Here is a 20,141-nt window from a genome sequence, read left to right on the forward strand (position 1 = left end):
AGTGCTTCGTTGTGTATTCTTGGAGCTCTTGGTTCTCAGCCTTCCAGATGCTGTGACCCTTTAATACAGTTCCTCATGTGGTGGTGACCCCCAGCCATACAGTTACTTTTATTGCTACCTCAGAGCTATGATTTTGCTACTGCTATGAATTGTAATGCAAATAGCTGATATGCAGGCTGTCTGATTTATAACCCCTGTAGGGGTCACGACCCACAGGTGAGAACCTCTGCTCTACATGCTCAAGGCTGCCCACACAGTCTTGAAGTCTAAAGCCTTCCCTGTGATGCAAGATAGTCCTTATATACAAACTCATACCCAATAGCTTTAAACGCCATACAGATTTACAGCACGGCAAAACAAACACTCCTAAGTGAGAGGAATACAAGATGATTCAGGAAGGCATTAGAGCAGAGCAAGACCCATATTCAGGCAGGACGTGTTAAATCCTGCACTTGCGATCTGGGCTTGCCTGGGATACCCGGTGGCAGACTATGAGCAGCCCTATGTTCTCTCTGTTTGTCGCCGGCATGGTCCTTGCCTGGCATCCTTAACTTCCCTCTGCAGCCTCGCTGAAAGCCTCGAGCATCCTGTGTTCTGCAGTCTTGCATTCCATAAGCTCCCAACCCAGGACCTGCTGCCAGCAGGAGCAGCAACCAGCTGAATGCCATGCGTTGTGTTCACACATGGCACTGTTACAACTTTTGTAATATTGATCTATTTTCAGTCACTTCGAAAATAATCACGCATAGTTAACACAGCCATCAATGCCACAAATCATGTGTGTGTATACTATTGCTGTCCACCTCGACCTTTCATTGTTTGTTTTAATCCTAAATCGCCACTCAATTATGCAGCAAAACTGCAAGAATTTCCATTAACCTAAGACTAAATGTTTCTTTTAGACTGAATGTGTTGTTCTAGTGTGTTTGCTCCTGGCTGCCCACGGCAAAGTTAGTTAAGAAGGACCACATAAGAGAGAGTCCAGCTTCTCCAAGTGTTGATTGGCAGTGCCCTCCAGAATGGGGGTCTTCACCCACTCATTCCTGTGTTCATTAGCTCTCCAATGAAGCCTGGAAACACTACCACCCCTATGAGGGCTCTCGACTTGTCTGCTCTCCACATCCTACAGGTTAAACCCCACCATTAACTAAGTCTTGCCTAATCTTGACCCCACTGGTTAAAAAGTTTCATATCCAGTTCTTCCATACAAAAAGGACTGGATTAGGAGGCTCACAATAGAAGTACTAGCATAAGTGCCTGGGACACCAGGCCGGGTGGCTTAGCCCTTGACGCTGTGAATACTTGGGCTGTTTGGTGGTGGTGTTGGAGAACACGTCTCTGTCAGTTACTTTTCTGTTGCTGTGGTAAAATACCACGACCAATATCATGGCCAATATCAGGAACTGGAAGAAGCACTTTATTCTGGCTTATCATACAGAGGAGTAAGAGTCCATCATGGTGGGGAGGGTGTGACAGCAGAAGTGGCAGAAGCAAGAAGCCGAGGGTTCATATTTTGACCCTCAAGCACAAAACACAGAAAGAGAGAGGGGGAGTGGGGAGAGAAGATGGAGATTAACTGGAAGTGGGTCAAGTCTGTGTACTCTCAAACCCTGTCCCTAGTGACTGACTTCCTCCAGCAAGGCTCTGCCTCCTAACTTCCCAAAATGCCACCACCAAGTGTTCAGATACCTGAGTCTACGGGTGGTGCTGGCAGGGGTGGGGAGAAATATCATTTAAATTGTCACCACCTTGAAGAAAAATATTTCCAACTGGAAATCTCTCGACTGGAATTAAATAGCATAAATGTTTTATTTTCTGTTCTGACTTTTCTCTTTATAATATATCTGACTTTGGAAGAAGTAAGGAGAATTATTTCCCCAGTTGTAGGGTCCTGGGTCTTTTCCTTATCTAGCATATTCTCCAAGCAGCTTTGTGAGAGAGAAAAATAGACCAGGTACAGCAATTTTATTTAAAAGGAATATAAAAAGCTTCGGGGCGATCTCCAGCACACAAGAAGGATTTGGCAACGACGATTCACCCCTGATAAGAACAGCCTGGTGCCTCCACTGTAGACGCCCAGCAAGTCTGGAATCGGTCGGCAGACATGCGATTTCCACACCCTCAGCAATCTATTGGGTGGTTTAACAATTTAAAGAAAACTTAATGTCAGAATTGGTGATGGCTCTGTGGAAATTTCCCCTGTGGGAGGTCAGAGGTCAGAAGACTGCATCCTTCTGGGTTGTTTCTCTGAGAAGCCAAACTGAGAGGCAGTTATGCCAAAATCAAAGTTGGGGAAAAAGAGGTAGTGATGACAAAAAGGAGGGGGGAATCAACCCAGTACCTTTGATAAGAAACAAATCATACATGTGTGTGCATGTAAGTGTGCAGGTGCTTGAGTGTGAGTGTGTGTGAGTGTGAGTGTGTGTGAGTGTGTGTGTATGTGTGTGTGTGTTATACACAGGTGTACTCGTTTGCATGCACAGATGTGCCTCTGCCTGAGGAGAAGAAGTCAATCTCGATGCCTCTCTTGGTTACACTCCGCAGGAGTGTTTGAGACAGCGTCTCTCACTGAATCAATCTCAATAAAATGGTCAGCCCTGCTAGCCAGCAAGGCCCATGGTTGCTTCTGCTTCTGCATCACCAGGGCTGAGATCATAGGCACAGTGAGGTCAGAGTTTATGTGAATTTTGAGGATTTGAACTCGGATCCTCATGCTTCCATACAAGCACTTTAGCAACTGAGCTGTCTCCCCGGCTCCGACAGAGTGGTTTTATAAGGAGTCCTGGTCAGTGGTCAGCCCTGCTGTTATCAACCTGAGCAATCACCATACTCTGCTAGAAGACAGCTTTGCTCTCAGTATGATGGCAGATGCATAACCCCGAAAGTCCCCTCCTCTTTTTCTTTTTTTTTCTTTTCTTTTTTTCGGAGCTGGGGACCGAACCCAGGGCCTTGCGCTTGCTAGGCAAGTGCTCTACCACTGAGCTAAATCCCGAACCCCCTCTTTTTCTTTTTAAAATGGTGATTACAGAAGAATCACAGCTGGATGTAGCTTGCAAAGACAATAAGTATCTCATATTGGTTTTTTGCTACTGCTGTTTTTCACTGTTTAAATTCAATTATTTATATTTTTCTTCCCTTTAAAATCCAGCTTTAAAGTTTCCAAATCTGACACTCTCTCTCTCTCTCTCTCTCTCTCTCTCTCTCTCTCTCTCTCTCTCTGCTATCATTTATCTATCTCTCTCTCTGTGTCTCTATCTATCTATCTATAGAAAGATAGATAGAGATAGATGGATAGATATAGATGAATTTCATATATAGATACATGTAAAATAATAATAACAGTATCAAGCTAAGTGTTAACACATTTCTCAAGAATTTGGGACACTTGGTTCGAACCTTTATCGTAAACAGTTTCATGCAGTCTATCCGCCTAATAGTGACAGGTAAGATGAAAACATCCATTATGTTCCACTGTGCAGACATCTAGGACACAAGTGGAACTAACGCACCAAGCAGAATTCTGGTGTATGCTCACACAATTTTATTCTTACAAATCTTAAATGTGACAGCCAGCTCTCTGCACAGTCTTTGAGTCTGGACATTGAGATCAGAAAAAGACATGAGTTGGAGGACATTGTGACTCAGTGGGGAAGCCAAAGGGTGCACTCCAGAGGTGAAGGTGCTGAGTCCCATCTCTCCATTTTTGTCACCTAGTAATAGGCTTCCCATTGCAAATATTCTACATGTCTTTCTGGCCAGGGAGATCTCTTCCTGTTAGAATTTGGCCAAGCTCCAAATGCACAATCAGAAACAAAGTCAAATCAGTCCCTGAAGTTTATTTTTGGTGTCATGAAAACCCTTAAAAGGACTCCCAGCTCAGATGCAGTGCAAGGACCTGACCCTAGTAGACCTAATAACCACTGACAATGAGTAGCTCCTGTGTGGTCAGAGCCGACCTTGACCTCTGACCAGGTTTTCTGAATTCTTGATGAGCCATAAATAAACAAGGCATTGGGGCAATATGTCAGTTCCTTGAAGAACAGATACAAGGAGGCACGTGCTAGAGGTCCTTGTCCTTCTCCTGCCTCACTAAGGGTGAGCTCTAATGGCGGCGTTTTAGAAGTGCCCTCTGAGCTGGTGCCCAGCACTGAAGACAGATCAAGAAATGTCCTGGTGTCCTCCCCTTTCCATGACCAGGAATCTTCGTGTCTCCATTCAGCGCTGTCCACCTGGTACAATCATTTCTGTAGCCAGCCGTTGCTGGGTCGCACCACTAGCCTGTCCGACTTTCCAGAGTTCCCACCCTCTTTGCAAACTGAAGACCTTCCTTGAACAGCCCGTTTTGATCAGTGCCATGGTTGGGTCCTGACTGTCATATTCAGCTAAGTTTAATAAGCTCTCAGATGGCATAATGAGACAGCCAGGTGGAAACAAGGCTTTGTGTTATGTCTTCAAAGTTACAGACAAGACATGACCCTTTACACACAACATACTTCAAACCATTATCCATAGTCTACCTACAATTCACCGCTCCCTGGTAAGCATGCTCTCTGAAGAAGGATGTATATAACCCAGATGTTCAAACATGCCCCTTGTTTTCAGCTGTCTGCCTGGAGACGCAGAGCTACATTTCTCTTCAATGGCAATAATTAACCCACCTCAATTACCTGACACATCGTCCTTCTTCTTTTCAGTTCAGTTCTTTTTCTGAAAGCATTCTTCCTCTGTGAACCTTGTCCAGATGACTTCGTCTTTTAAAACTGTAAGTCGTTTTGAATGCTCACAGGAGCGCTGATGACATTTACCACACTATAACATTGTTGTCTTACTGAAAGGCCACGCTTCATTTGAATCTTCGAGGAGATAATGAGTTATTATCTTGTGAGGAGGAAGCACGCTCTTTATAACCACAAAACATTCACCAGGTTGGGCTGTCACAGGGAGTTAACGGATAGCACCGTGAGTTCAGACCGTAGAGGTGGAAAGGCTTCCCCTCTCTCTGACAGACCAGGCTTGCTGGCTCAGTGAGCGCATCCCCGGCTCAGGTACAAAGCTTGGCGGGGTTCAGGCTCCCTTCTCCCGCCTACTTGCAGTGTTCGGCCCCTCTCCTTTGCCCCCGTTGGTTTTTCTTCTTCTTAATTGTGCATTTACCTGTTTAATATTACTCTCTCACGTTTTCCCTGAGTTCAAGTTTTTCTGGCTAGGTTTTGTAATTACTTTCTTTCAATACCTTGATAAATTTATGCTATTTTTTTTAAAGAAAAATAAATATTGAATGTGGAGGATGTGTTTGAGATGATAAACACACCCTGACCTCCTTCATGGATTTAGCTTTTCAACAAAGGCACCAATCCCTGGTCTACAGCACATATGTGGGTCTGTTCCATAACACATGCTTAGGTCTCAGGCTGTTTCCGTTCTGATTATTTATGGGTTAATAAGGAAATATTCACACTAGGATTGTGTGTTGGATACATTAATCCGCACTGGACTGTTACATCCTTGACATTACTAGCATAAACTTTGCCAGTGGTCTGCAGTGATGGGTCTGGAAAGGCTTATATGTAGCCCCTTAAATCATTGTCTCTCTGAACCCCGCTCACCAAAGGCCAGCATTCGGCATGGCTTAGACCACTGGCCTTCAGATGGCCTGCATTTAAGGCTTCTCGTTGGCCCCACCTCCCATGATTCAGTGTGAATATCTATATTACATGCCGAGACTCTCCTCTGCTCAGACCTCATCACCCTAACCAGAGGATCATCGGATCTGTGTTTGAGAATTGTGACCCTTTCTTTAGGAGAAACTCTATCCTGCCTGAGGTCGAATGTTACATGTGTTGGCGCTTAGCACCCTCGCTTACCATAATTCAAGCTTCATGGGATTTGGCAGAGTCTCTCATAGCTTGAGGTTATAGCTGTTTCCTTGGTTTGCTGAAAATGGCTTTTCCCCTTTCTCTTTTCCCTTTTCTGTTACTGTTGTGAACAAATTTCAATAACAGGGAAGAGGGTAAAAATGACTGCCTTCTTCTAGCTTTAATTAGAGATGAGAATTTTAAAGATTGGAGCAACCTCTGGGACTCAGTTCTTATATCTAGAAGAGTCACGATGAGGGTGTCCGTGTTAGCATTCTGAGAAAGCCTCCACCGTACCACTTGGCTTAGTTAATGGACACTGTAGATCTCAGTTCATGTGATACCACTAGGCTAGGCTGGATGAGAACAGAACTCAAATTACCTGATCAGTCAAATCCTGCTATCACTATCAGGGGCTGGAGAGATGGCCCAGCAATTAGAAGCATTTGCAGTTCGTGCAGAGAATCAATGTTTGTCCCTCAGTGTCACAACTGCCTGTAACTCCCGCTTCGGGGGAATCTAACACCCCCTGCTGGTGTCCTTGGGTACCTGGACTCACAGGTAACTACACACAGACTCACACACACACTGGACTCACAGGTAACTACACACAGACTCTCACACACACTGGACTCACAGGTAACTACACAGACTCTCACACACACTGGACTCACAGGTAACTACACACAGACACACACACACACTGGACTCACAGGTAACTACACACAGACACACACACACACTGGACTCACAGGTAACTACACACAGACACACACACACACTGGACTCACAGGTAACTATACACAGACTCTCTCTCTCTCTCTCACACACACACACAATTTTAACAAGTAGGATAAGTATTTTTAAAACACTAGCCAATCGCACTGTCTATTTCTAATACTGGTCATATATAGGATCTGAGAAGGAAGTGTCTGGCATGCAGTAAGCACTCAAAGCTGTCTTTAGCTTCTACCTAGTGTGTGTATTGGATAATAGTAGGATCGCTATCAGAATTTGCTAAGACTTCCAGCTGCTGATTGGGAATCAAGAATAAGAGGATGCTATTCTGGCTGTACCTGGCTATAACCTGATCAGGGTTGGAATACATCTTTCCTGCTGTGAATTTTTGCTCTGACTGGGCTCTCAAATCTTGCAGGAAGTTTACTAGTTCCATACAGCTAGGGTACCTTTCACATGGAGTCCTTGAGACTGTGCTGCTGACCCACTAACACCCCAGTTGTAATTAAAATACTCCCGTTTGACTCACGCCACACAAAAGATCTGGGCTTCAGCAAGGCATTAATGAGCTCCACCACACAGTAAATCCAAACTGTTCTTCCTGCACTACCCTGGTACTACTGGGGCAACCTCGTCCATAAATTTGGCATAAACACCCTCAACCAACTCCAATACACTCTCCCAACTGTCTCTGCACTTCCCTGGGTCACACAGCTCACTCTGGAGGTCCAGAAGTCTCAAAGCACAGAGGCCCACACAAACACACTCACATGAATCTGGGAGTTTATTTCAAGTAAAGCGTTAGGCATAAGGACTTTTACTAGCCCTTGGGAAAATAATTTATACAACCCCATAAACCTCACTGGTAGGCTGGATATTTGGAAAGTAGCCCCCTCTTCTAACACGTGTGGAGCTCACACAGTGTTGGACTCTGTGTGATGTGTGTTCACCAACAGGCATGGCTGTTTCTGAGTACAGCTCATTTGCACTCAACACAACAATGCCAACAATGCATTAAAGCTTCTGCAAGAGACGGTGCTTACTTAGGAGGTCAAGAAACATGCGGATGGGTTCAAGGCCCAAAAGGTCCTCTCTGAGGACCAACTGTGGGGACCAGAATGCTGTGAAGGAGGGCATAAGGCACAGGGAGGTGGTTGCTATGGAGGTTGACACCTCTCATAGCTCATCAGAGACCCACATTCAGAAATCAGTGGTGACATCACCTGAGGGTGGCACTGTCACCTGAGGGTGGTGCTTTCCACCTCCCTGATGTCAGAGCAGCAGCTGCTGTGCCTGACAGCAAGCTGGGCACACATCCCACACAAAGAGCTAAAAGCGACAGATTACTTAGGTTGAGTTCATCACTCTATTCTACACTGTACTCATGAGGCACTGTACAAGTGGGTGCAATTATAACCTATAAATTTATAATAAAGAAAAGAACTCTTCTAAGTTCCTGATTGTTGGCTCTGCTCACGTCCTGGGCCTACATGGAGACAACCTGTTGACTGGGGATCAAACTTATTTATTTATTTTAAAGCATTTATTTTTAAAACTTCTGTGTGTGTGTGTGTGTGTGTGTGTGTGTGTGTATGTATGTGTGAGTGTATGTAGGCATGTGTGTGTGAGTATATGTGTCTCTGTGTGTGTGAGTGTGTAAGTGCGTGTGTAAGTGTGTGAGTGTGTGTAAGTGTGTGTGAGTATATGTGAGTGTGTGTATGAGTGTGTGTGTGAGTGTGTGTATGAGTGTGTGTGAGTATGTGTATGAGTGTGTGTGTGAGTGTGTGTATGTGAGTATGTATGTGAGTGTGTATAGGCATGTGTGTGGGTGTGTGTGTGTGTGTGTGTGTGTGTGTGTGTATGTGGTGTGTGTGTCTGTATGTGTGTGAGTGTGTGTGTCTGTGTGTGTGTGAAGGTATATGAGAGTGTGTGTGTGTGTGTGTGTGTGTGTGTGTGTGTGTGTGTGTGTGTGCAGGCATGCCTATACATATGAATGCAGATAACTTTGGTCCCCTGCAATTGGAGTTAGAGGCAGTTGTGAGATGCCTGACACGAATACTGAAACCTGAACTTGGGTCCTCTTAAAGTTCAGCAAGTGCTCTTAGTTACTGAGCTGTCTCTCCAGTCCCAAAGAACAAATTACAGTACAAAACAATAAAACACCGTCTAGTCATAGCAAGATTCATCTGAGAATATGGCACAACATAAAAAGCTCATGACATGAAAAGATTGATCAGACATTACAAGAACAAAATGAACTAAAAGAAATATATAAAAGGAGAAAGTGTTTGCTCAATATGTGATAAAAAAGTTATTTCATCACTACCAATTCCTTCGATAATTTTTTGAGTTTTGTTTTTGTTTTTGTGTTTTCCAGAGACAAAATCTCTCTGTATAACCACCCTGGCTGTCCTGGAACCTGCATTGTAGACTAGGCTGGCCTCGAACTCACAGAGATCCACCTGCCTCTGCCTTCTAAGTGTTAGGATTAAAGGCATGTGCTTGCATGCCCAGCAAAGAACCATGCCATCTATGTGTATATATATATATATATGTATATATATGTATATATATGTGCGTGTGTGTATATATGTATATATATGTATATGTATGTGTGTATATGCTCTCTCTGCATGTACACCTGCATGTCAGAAGAAACCTTCATAGATGGTCATGAGCTATCATCTGGGTGCTAGGAATTGAACTCAGCATCCAGTGCTCTTAACCACTGAGCCATCTCTCCAGCCCCATTATTTTTTAACTGAGTGACTACTATAGAGCAGGCCATATTTCTAATTTTCATGGACACGGGCTCTGTAAACAAGACATGGGGTGAGCATGTCAGCCAGACATACCAGAACATTCCATGAGAGAAGCAGGGGGAAAGCACCAAGGGCGAAGGATGTTCAGAGCTTACTAACAGCAAGGATTGGTAGGGGATGAGAGGGCCCGATGGGGAAAGGGCCTTGCCACCAAGTCCAAGGAGAAGAGTTGAGTCCCCAGGATTCACTCAATGAAAGGAGAGAAATAACTTTGCTAGCTGTCCTCTGATTTCCACAGGCAACATACTACACCCACATATACACACACAAAATAAATAAAAATGTTCTGTGGAAATAAAAAAGAATTTAAAAAATTATCAAACACTTAAAGTGCAAATTGCAACAGGCTTTTCTTGTTTTCCTGCCAACTGGCAGACCTTGGGGATGCTAGGAGATGAGGAGCAGAGGCAGCATGGGCCAGCTCACTCTTCCGACGTTTGTTAACAGCCAGGTGCAAGCGCTACCCACCTCAGTGAAGTTCCTTTCAACTCCCTAAGCCCAGGACTGCAGCTTGTAAGTGCTGTGGGATGCTTTGGTCCAGGTTGACCCTCTACCATGTATGGGTGCAGAACAGGGGTGGGGCCGGTCCAGAAAAATGCCAATAGACTTAGCAGGGACCGATGTGTCTGACAAGAACATACAGCATGCCTTCTCCAAATATGCTGGGAAAAGCTCAACTACAAGACTCAAGATATATCAAGTCACCCCAGCTTTTGCTGGGGTAGGGCTGGAGGTGTGATCACTCACTGTTCAGCGCATAAAACATTCACACTCACTTGGGGAAAAATTAACTGCAGGTCATAATCAAGTATTATTCAAAGTAGTGGTAGGATTGCAGAACTTAAGACTTCCAAATAAAGAACTGGTTTTAACAACATTTCTGTAAGAGGCTGGATACCAAAGAAAAGCAAGCTCCACCTTGTGTCCTACATATCTGGACTTTGTTTTGCACAAGTTTTCTGGTTTCCATGACAACCTCTAGAGATGTCTGTGCAAAAGGAAACTGGGATCTCTCTCTCTCTCTCTCTCTCTCTGTCCCTCCCTCCCTCCCTCCCTCCCTCTTTTTCTCTGTCCCTCAGAAATGATTAGTGTGTTCTTTTTATCAGGGGAAGCTCGTTCTATGCTGACAAATTGCATTTTGACAGCTAGCTCGTGATCCAAGACAGGCGTGTCAGGAGCGGAATAATAAGGAATTTTCAGGAGCTGGCAGTCTGCATTTATAGTTTTATGTATGAGTGGTCGCTTTCATTGAATTTGAGAGATAAACGGAAGTGCTAAATACTTGAAATACTTCTGAGATAATTCAGAAGTACATCCATGCTTGAAATAGCTGACAGATGTCGATGTGATGACTGTGGTATGAAGGGACACGAGCTTCTGAGTCAGAGGGACAGGGGCGGAGCCTGGCATCCGCTCAGCAAGCTGGGTGAGCTTCAGCAGGGCACGGAACCCATTCGACCTCAGTTTCCCCCAATAAAGTAAGAGCTAGAAATACTACACAGGTAGGTGATGGCAATGGATGGGTGGTTAAGGGAGCTTGCTGCTAACACGGATAGCATGAGTTTGATTCCCAGTACCCACATGATGTCTTCTGCCCTTCACATGTGTGTTCTGGCATGTGCACACATATGTACAAACACATGCATAAATGGATGAATGAAAATGAATAATAAATGCTATTTTTAAAGATGCGTGTAAAGTGTCTGCTACGACGCCCAGTGTATTGATCAGGCAAGGCTATGACCACTGATTTCATCAAAGGGTGAGGACCTTTCCAAAACTCACTGCAGACAGAACAATGGCAAGAGCCTTCTGCAGGCACGAGTCACCCATGAGGGAGGTCAGCACTGAGGCAGTGCCAGCCTCCTCTGCTTTCTCATGGGCCCATCTGCTGCATCTCCTGGTCGGCTGTTGTTAAACCTGTGTGCAGAGATAGTCAGATTCTCCCTAGTCTTTCCTCCTTTACCTGCACTCATCCTTAATCCGCCTTTAGTCTTTAATCCAATTCTTGAAAACAGTAAGAGTGTCCCAGATGACCTCATGGGCAAAACATTGAAGCTCTAAATACAAACAGGAAACAGAAAGCTTGTGCAGACTTTCAACCAGTGAGGGAATCAAGTCAAAAGTCCTTAAATACATATGGCACATGTCCCATAAGCACCAGCTAAGGTGGTCAGTGTACCTAAACTATTCAGTCAGTAAATAACCGTCATCGTCATCGTGGCAATGGCTCAGCAGGTGCGGTGCTCTGAATGAAAATGGCCCGTGTATTTGAATGCTTAGTCACCAGGGGGTGGAGCTGTTCGAAGGGGTAGCCTTGGAGGTGTTATCACAGCAGGCGGGGTCTTCTAGAAGCCAACACCATTCCCTGTTGAATCCTGTTGTCTCTGCCTCATGACTGTTATCTCAAGATGTGAGCACTCAGCTGACTGCTCTAGCACCAGGCCTGCCTGCCTGCCTGCCTGCCTGCCTGCCTGCCTGCCTGCCTGCCTGCCTGCCTGCCTGCCTGCCTGCCTGCCTGCCTGCCTGCCTGCCTGCCTGCCTGCCTGCCTGCCTGCCTGCCTGCAGGCCTGCCTGCCCGCGGCCTGCCTGCCTGCCTGCCTGCCTGCCTGCCTGCCTGCCTGCCTGCCTGCCTGCCTGCCTGCGGCCTGCCTGCCTGCCTGCCTGCCTGCCTGCCTGCCTGCCTGCCTGCCTGCAGGCCTGCCTGCCTGCCTGCCTGCCTGCCTGCCTGCCTGCCTGCCTGCCTGCCTGCCTGCCTGCCTGCCTGCCTGCCTGCCTGCCTGCCTGCCTGCCTGCCTGCCTGCCTGCCTGCCTGCCTGCCTGCCTGCCTGCCTGCCTGCCTGCCTGCCCTGCCTGCCTGCCTGCCTGCCTGCCTGCCTGCCTGCCCGCCTGCCTGCCTGCCTGCCTGCCTGCCTGCCTGCCTGCGGGCCTGCCTGCCTGCCTGCCTGCCTGCCTGCCTGCCTGCTGCCATGCTCCCCTCCGTTCAGAAGGTGGAGCTGGGGATTACTGGACTAAAACAGCTATCTGAAGTGGCTAGATCGGCAAGTTCTGGGCTTGGATGGGAGATTCTGCCTCAATATATGAGGTGGGGAAAGAATGAAGAAGACACTGATTATCAGTCTCTGGCCTCCAACTGCATATGCAGACATTCAGGCCAATACACATGTAAACGCACATACATATGAAAATCAGTAAGAAAAAAATCAACAAAACTATGGGCCCACATAGTAAGATGTGGACAGCATATCTTACAGGGCCTTCTGGACCTAGGTTTATCACTTTCGTGTCTAAGGACACGCAGCAGAAAACAGGTCACTCAGTGGAGACTCCTCTTTACCTCCCACCAGTTATCAGCAACAACATGAAATACGGCAGTCTGAGAGCAGGACTTAAAGTCTCAGGGCTGGAGAGCTGGCTCTGTGGTTAAGAGCAGCTTTGGTTTCTAAAACCCGCAGGGCAGCTCACAACCACCTGCAACTCCAATTCCAGGAAATTTGACTTTCCTGGGTATCAGTTATTCACAAGGTGCACAGACATGTGTGCAGGCAAAAGAGTCATACACACAAAATAATATTTTACAAAAATTAAAAAGAAAGTCACAACGATAATTGAAAGTGCACCTGTTCTCACACTGCCAGCCCCACCCCCGCCATCACCTCCGTGGTCACTACTGACGCTACATGTATTTCCTTCAGTCCAGTGACTGAACGGAGCCTCACGACCCCCAGCCCTGCTCAGTAGCTGATTCAGGTATGAGTCACTCCCGACTGCTACCCAAGGGCTCTCAAGACACAACGAGGGAACCCAGTTAAATCTGAATGTCACATAAGCAAAGGATGCTTTCTTTTTCTTTTTCAGTATAAATGTGTCCTAAATGTTGCCCTGGAACATACAACACATAACTTCCTGTGTTCCATGGTATTTTCTGAGTGTTCTACAAATATTAACTCACCAACTAAAAGAAAATACACAGTGACATAAACACATGCCACCAGACCAGCAATCTGAGGGTAGGAAGAATGAACTGTGCCTTATACTTTTCGATTTGAAAAAGGAAGCATCTTATAATTAAGATGTTTTACAGGCTGCCACTGATTAGATGCAAAACAATCTGTGTTAAATTAAAAAGCAGAAAAGTGAAAAGTCAGACAGTGTGGCGAAATAGAGAGCAGTGGGCTGAGAACAAGGTCTAGGCGTCCTTGCTCAAGGAACCTGACCTTGACCAGATTGCTTTTGTGTGGAGGATGATAGCTCTATACTGTGAAAGGGAAACGAGAAATCTTCAAATGTAATATATTTTCCAGCTTCCTATCTTTATACCAAAATCAAGAATTGACACCAAGTGTCGGGGGGCTGGATCCTCACAAAGAGTGACTGGTAACAAGAATGGTTTGTTGTAGCTCGCAAAACAGTTTCTAGTCCGTCACTGTGGGGAAGTCATAGTGGTGGGAACTCGAGACAGCTGGTCACATCACACCCAAACTCAGGAAGGAACGAGGAAAATCAAATGCACTTGTGTTCCTGCTTGCACATGCTCAGCCTAGAGAATGATGCCACCCACAGTAGGCTGGGGTTTGCCCTACTGGCAGGGCCAGAGGCAATCCCAATACAGGCAACCCCTCACTGGGACTCTCTTCCCAAATCATCTAGGTGATATCAAGTTGAAAATTACAGCTAACCACAGTAGGTAACCCAGGGAAGATCTCATTTCCCTGGATCTAGGTTTCCTACACTGCAATGTGCAATTCAGACAATGTCATTATGAAGGTCTTTGTGGCCTCCACATTCTATCCTGTCTCATGATGCCTGTTACCTCGGCGATCATCCTGTTGGTGTCCCCCAAGAAGAGCAGGTTCAAAGCTTCCTCCTCAGTTGTTGCCTGATGAAGAGACAGGTTTTTCAGGTGAATGTTCTGATCAGGGTCCTCCAATATTGTCACTTTCCTGGGGGCCGTGAGGGGGGCAGTGAGAGAAGAAGGTACTGGTGAGAAGCATTAGAAGTATGACAACAAGCATATGTCTAGAAACCAGCTAGTGGAACATGCTGAACAAAACCCAGGAGGCACCAGACACCCCTGGATCAGCACCCAACACCGACGGCCCGTGGGCAGTGCTGCCAGACAGCACTGAAGCTGTGAAAAGTATGTCAACCACCCAGCCGAGAAACTGCATCAGTGCAATCTCAGGTCACGAAACCTCCTCAGAATACACGCTCGCTCTATCCGAGTAAAAGAGCAAGCCATTACTCTCTACCTCTGCATCAGGAAATGAAGTGGCACCATCGTTTTTTTGTTGTTGTTGTTTTTTTTTGTTTTGTTTTGTTTTGTTTTTGGTCATAATTCAGTTTCTTAAATGGGCAATACACTCAACTTTGCATTCGGTGTCTTATCTTGCCTGATGGACATGACCTGACTCATCGGCTTGCATATGAGAGAAACCCAGGTAATTATCATCCTTCCTTGAGAGATTCTCCTGAACTTTTCTCATCAGGGTGAGAAAAACAGCCAAGAAGTTCATGACGAAGACTTATCTTGTCCATCAAAGCTATTTCGTAGTCCTCCTCCCTTTATGACAAACTTTTTCTTCTATCACATCTTCTGCTAGAGCCTTGACTGTCTACCACATCTACCTGTACAGTGACCTTAGGGCTGCCCCAGAACCAGCCTCGTTCCTCCCAACCCCGAATCCAGAGATGGCTGGTGAACCTTCTCTCCTGGTCCTTCCCCAGATATCCTGCAGTGAACAAGACTTGGAAAACTTCCTCCAATCTTGCTCCAAAAACCTACAGATTGGAGCCGTGGAGTGACTAGAGAGAGTTCCTTTCCAAGGCGCTGTGTATCATTCACACGTTTTGCCAAACAGCATCTCTGGGAGTGTTTCACTTGCTTCAAACTTTAAAATGGTGATGTTGAGCAAAGGTTGGTACTATCTGGGACACTTCATCTTTAAAGGAAAAGCAAATGGACACACCATTTCCTCACCGTAAAACCTTATTTACAGGGGACAGGGTTGATAAAGATACCCTACATTAGGGCTGAGCACTAAAATCTTTTTTTCTCAGCATGTTGACCAATTATACTTCTTTGCATTGACTGCTGCCCACTGCAAAAACTAGCATCTCTGACCAAAGCTGAGAGCAGCTCATGTGTTTGGGTATCACCATAAATAGTGAAAAGGCGGCTTCACTGAATGATCATTTCGCAAATTAACAGTAGCATGTTCTACTAGAGACCAAGACCTCAGAAATACAGTCTCAGGCAGGACTTTCCCTCCTGAGAAATGGGTCTTAAGTCCAATCAGAAGGTGGTTACTCCAATAACCACCATAGTACTACTGCGTCAGTGGCCACATCCTGTCTGGAGGGCTGGCATTGCATCATGCAAAGCCCATCCCTGAGAAAGACCACTGAAGACTTTCCTGCCACAACAGCCTGCTTAGTGTCTCTAGACATCATGAAAGCTAGCCAGCAGGAAGGACGTTTCTTGACCAGTTTGAGACTGGTTTCTCTACGTCCTGCAAACAAAATGTATTAGGTCATCAGCAATAGGGTCTTCACAACCAAGAGCATACACAGCACTAAATAGACTTCGTGGGTCATCAAAAAAGACATGAAGTCTGGAGGTGACACACTGAGGAAAAGATGGATGAGTTGGAGGAAGGCAATCTGGGATGTACTTTACATTCTGTAGAAGCATGCAGTGCTTAAGGATACAGAGGAGTTATTTTTAAAAATAAAATATGTGAATAAGGAAAAAACTTATTTGGGATACGGTTACCTTTTAAATGAAGATTTTTCAAATACCATAATTACATTTTTTTCCATTTTTCAAGGAAGTTTCTGGCCTTTTCATATGTAATTTGTGGGCACTTAAAATACTAACCGCAGTAGGAAATGTAACTGGCCTGGCACATCTGCAGGCAATGTGTCCCTGGAGGTGTGCTCCTTTCCTGCAGAGGACTCTACTGCAGACTCTACCCACAAAGACGGAAAAACTCCCTTCCCTGGATGGAAACAAGTATACTTTATTTATATACTTTAATAAGACTCAGAAGTGAGCATATTGAAAATGCCCAGAAAGTCTGAATTGACATGGATGAGCTGTGTTCTATTCTGAGGAGATCCCTCATGCCTTAGATTTTGCCTCAGACCAGCTCAGGACACTTTGAGTCAATTCATCCTCCAGGGACACGGAAGATGGGATTCTCTCTGACCTCCAGGTTCACCTATGGAGGTGCGAGACGTGAAGTAATATTTGAAGGTGAAGTCAGAAAATAAGCAATGAGATGGCGAAATATTAGAAGTGAAAAGGGGAAAGGATTCAGGCGCTGAGCATGAAGGAAAAGAATTCCTCCAGCACCAGCCTAAAGTGAATGGAGGATGAACAAGGAGAACTGAATCCCACTCCTTCCCTGCAAGAGCCCAGCAGCAGGGACACAGAGGAGGGGAGCCATAGCTGCACTCCAGCCATAGCTGCAGTCCTAGCTTTACTCTTACAGTTGCCCTCACAATAGTCCTGTATAACCAGGACACTAATCCTATTCCTAGCCTAACCCTGGCCTTAGCCTGAACCCTAGTACTCACCAGAGCCCCGAGCTGAGTCAGAAGTCTAGCCCCAAACCTAGTCCTAACTCTAAGCCTAGCCCTAAACCTTCCTTGAGCATTACCATGAGGAGCAGAGGCCATACCCACTGAGTTTCACTTTTCTCTGATCGCTCTCCGCTTTTGTCAACTTTCTCGTGTCTATTCAAGTGTATGTGGGTATGAAGGATAGATGGCCAATCTTGCCTGACTAGTTTTGGGTGTGGATGAAGGAAAGGCGAAACTGTGTCCTCCAGTTACCTTTCAGGGACAATCTTCAATTTACCATATCTTATTGCTATTCATAATAGGCTGTGCATAGGATTAAAATCTGATGCATTATGGGAAAGAATGTGTACAACAGAGAGAAATGATTATGTAACCTAATATGCCAATCAAAATAGAGGCCTACCTTCCCTACGCTCCTAGTAACCGTCTTTTCCCGCTCTTGAACGCCAGGAAGGGAAGCCCCAGGCAATAATTAGTGCCCTTGGGGCTCTTCACGCATGTGGCCTGCTGTCAATCTTGGCAACGTCCTTTTACGACTATTGCTTTGCTAAGAACAAAGTCACCTTGCATCTAATGCAAATCTGAGTGAGCCCTAATTTTCAATTCTTTGGGTAAAGTGCCAAGAACCTGAAATGCCAGACCCAGACCCAGGCCACCAGTGATTTATTCTTCATAGGAAGGTTCTACTGGTCATTTAGCCCATGGGTAAAGCAAGCCACATAATGTTGACCACAGCAATGACTGACTCCGTGGGGTACTGGGCATCCAGCTAAGCACCCACAGGGCTTATTTCATCACTACATTAAAAAGGAAAACGTTTTGAGAGGAAGTCCCGACGTCTGGGTTCTCTGCCACTGTGCCAGTTAAACAGAAACTCCAGCATGCACTGAGGGGTGTGGAGCGGGCTCACTGCAGAGGCCAGCCATGGCTGTCACTGATGTAGGGTTGTGTCTGGTAGAGCGGTGACAGTAGAGGAGAGAGGAGAGAACTGTAGCTCCTTGTTGGCACCTTGGGAGTGACGTTTAGACTCTTCATGGCTTTCACCTCTGATGTGGCTACTGGACCAATCAAATGCCTACATTACTGCTGGGTGCTGGCCTGGCTTTGCTGCCTTGGTCAAAATCCAATTAGCATCCAATTAGCATGTACCCGGTTTTCCTCCAGGGTGGTTTCGGCTGTGTGTTATAACTTTGCTGTCTTTAAGTCTCAGGATTGTTTTGTTTTGTTTTTGATGCTGTGTTTCCTGTATCTTCTGTTTGTCTATAGAGGTTTTGAAAGCCAGGCATAGGTGCTGGCTGATGGTGAAGACCACGGGTCTCCTGTAGTCTGCTCAGTACTCATTCATGGGCATCCTAGAAAGGCTCCATCTGCATCCTGGTGCTGTCATATTTACTTGTCGGTTTGTTTTTACTGAGACAGAGTCTCACTATGCACCCCTTGTTCTTCACCTGAAACTTGCTATGCTGACCAGGCTGGCCTCGCACTTACAGAGATTGATCTGTGTACGCCTCCAGACTTCTGGAATTAAAGATGTGTCCCACCATGCCTAGCTCCCCCCGCAGTCTTTGAGCCTGCCCCCCTCCTCTCTCTCTCTCTCCTCTCTCTCCTCTTCACTGAGTTTCTCCTGGGTTCTGCCCCGCCCCTTGGATTGTTGTTCACTGCCTGGCCTGCTCCTGCTCAGTCTCCCAGGAGCTCCTCCCGCCAGCCTGTCAGCCCCGCCCCCTCTCAGGCTCTGGAAACCCTGCCTGGCTCCTCCCTCTCACCTTGGATGCTAACTGGGAAATGAGAAGGGTCTCAACTCCACCACTGCTGGCGGCATTGTTAAGGTTGGGGAGAAATGAAGATCACTGGTAAATGTTTTTGCCCAAACTGCTTCCTTCCCCGGCCCCTCTCCTTCATGCTCCTTCTCACACAGTGGTCATTATTTCCCCAGCCTCTGCCCAGCCCTCGCTTCTGACTACAATTTTTACAGGCCTGCAAGAGGACTGTATTAGTGTTTCTTAAATAAACATTCTACTTCCAGGATGGAAACCCACCAGACTATTTATTTGATTCCTTGGAGTGGGCCTGTGAATAGTTTCGCCACAAAATGTTTCTAAAATGTTTAGATTTTAAGCAAAAGTCAGCGATCGTCCTGAGTTGGACACCTAAGTGGAAAAGTTCTGCTAAGTGTACCCAGCCTGCTTAATGATGGGGAAGCAACAAGCTTCGTATTTTCTCTATAAACACAATCATTTCCATTTGGCTACTCAGAAGGAATTTGTAGGCTCATTGTGACTTACTGGAAGGCACAGGAAGAACAATAGCCAAGCTCTTGCTTTCAGTAGTGGAAGCCATCAATGAAAGAGCTGTCCAGGCTCCGCCGCATTCCAGCACTGTGTTGTTGGACAGGAAGTTCCCAGAAGTTACAGGCACGAATATGGACCCCCGCTTTCATGGTACAGACAAGCGCTACCCTGTGATTTCTCCTTTTTCTTCTTTAATGTCAACTTGCAAAGGTTCCATTCAATCATACAGGTTGTGTACTGCACAATAGCACTGTCCACAGACTGCCACTCCCTTCGGAAATTTATGGCTGCTGTTGTTGTTTTGGTTGTTAGGACAAGTGTCTATTAGAGAGCTGTACAGTATCTTTTAGCCAAGATTCCAATGCTGGATGCTGGAGTCTACTGAGTCTTTTTGTGGTTTTGTTGTTGTTGTATTGTGATTAATTTTATGTGGTGTGTGTTTGTGTGTGTGTGTGTGTGTGTGTGTGTGTTCCAAAGAGGCCACGAGAGTCCATCGGATCCCCCTTGGAGCCAGAGTTACAGACATCTGTGAGCTACCCAACATGGGTGCTTGGAGCTGAATGTTGGTCCTCTGAAGGATCAGTAGCACCCTTAGCCACTGAGGCATCTCTCCAGCCAGAGACTCTTTTACAGTAACAGCCATGAAAATCATCACAGTCTTAAATGGTATGCTTTCCACTTAGGAAGACTAAAATTACCCAAAGGAAGGTGTCTATTTTCTGTACAGCTAAGACCAACAGTTCTCCCGTTTTGCCTCAGGAGACGCACTTAAACTCTAACTACTGTCCCGTTATAGCAAGGTGACAGGAGGCACTTTCAAAAGCATCTTCTATTTTCATTTAAAATTACTTAAA

The 20,141-nt window shown here is 45.9% G+C and overlaps 1 protein-coding gene across 1 annotated transcript in view; it reads right to left on the minus strand.

Moving 5' to 3' along the window:
* Nucleotides 1–20,141, minus strand: part of Kif6 (kinesin family member 6) — a 290,218-nt gene that overhangs the window by 198,497 nt on the left and 71,580 nt on the right. Inside the window, exon 6 of the mRNA XM_032900532.1 lies at nt 14,226–14,355. Within this exon, the coding sequence (XP_032756423.1) occupies nt 14,226–14,355 (130 nt within the window). The remainder of the gene's footprint in view (nt 1–14,225; nt 14,356–20,141) is intronic.

Source organism: Rattus rattus, chromosome 4 (genome assembly GCF_011064425.1).
Source record: "Rattus rattus isolate New Zealand chromosome 4, Rrattus_CSIRO_v1, whole genome shotgun sequence".
Classification (NCBI taxonomy): domain Eukaryota; kingdom Metazoa; phylum Chordata; class Mammalia; order Rodentia; family Muridae; genus Rattus; species Rattus rattus.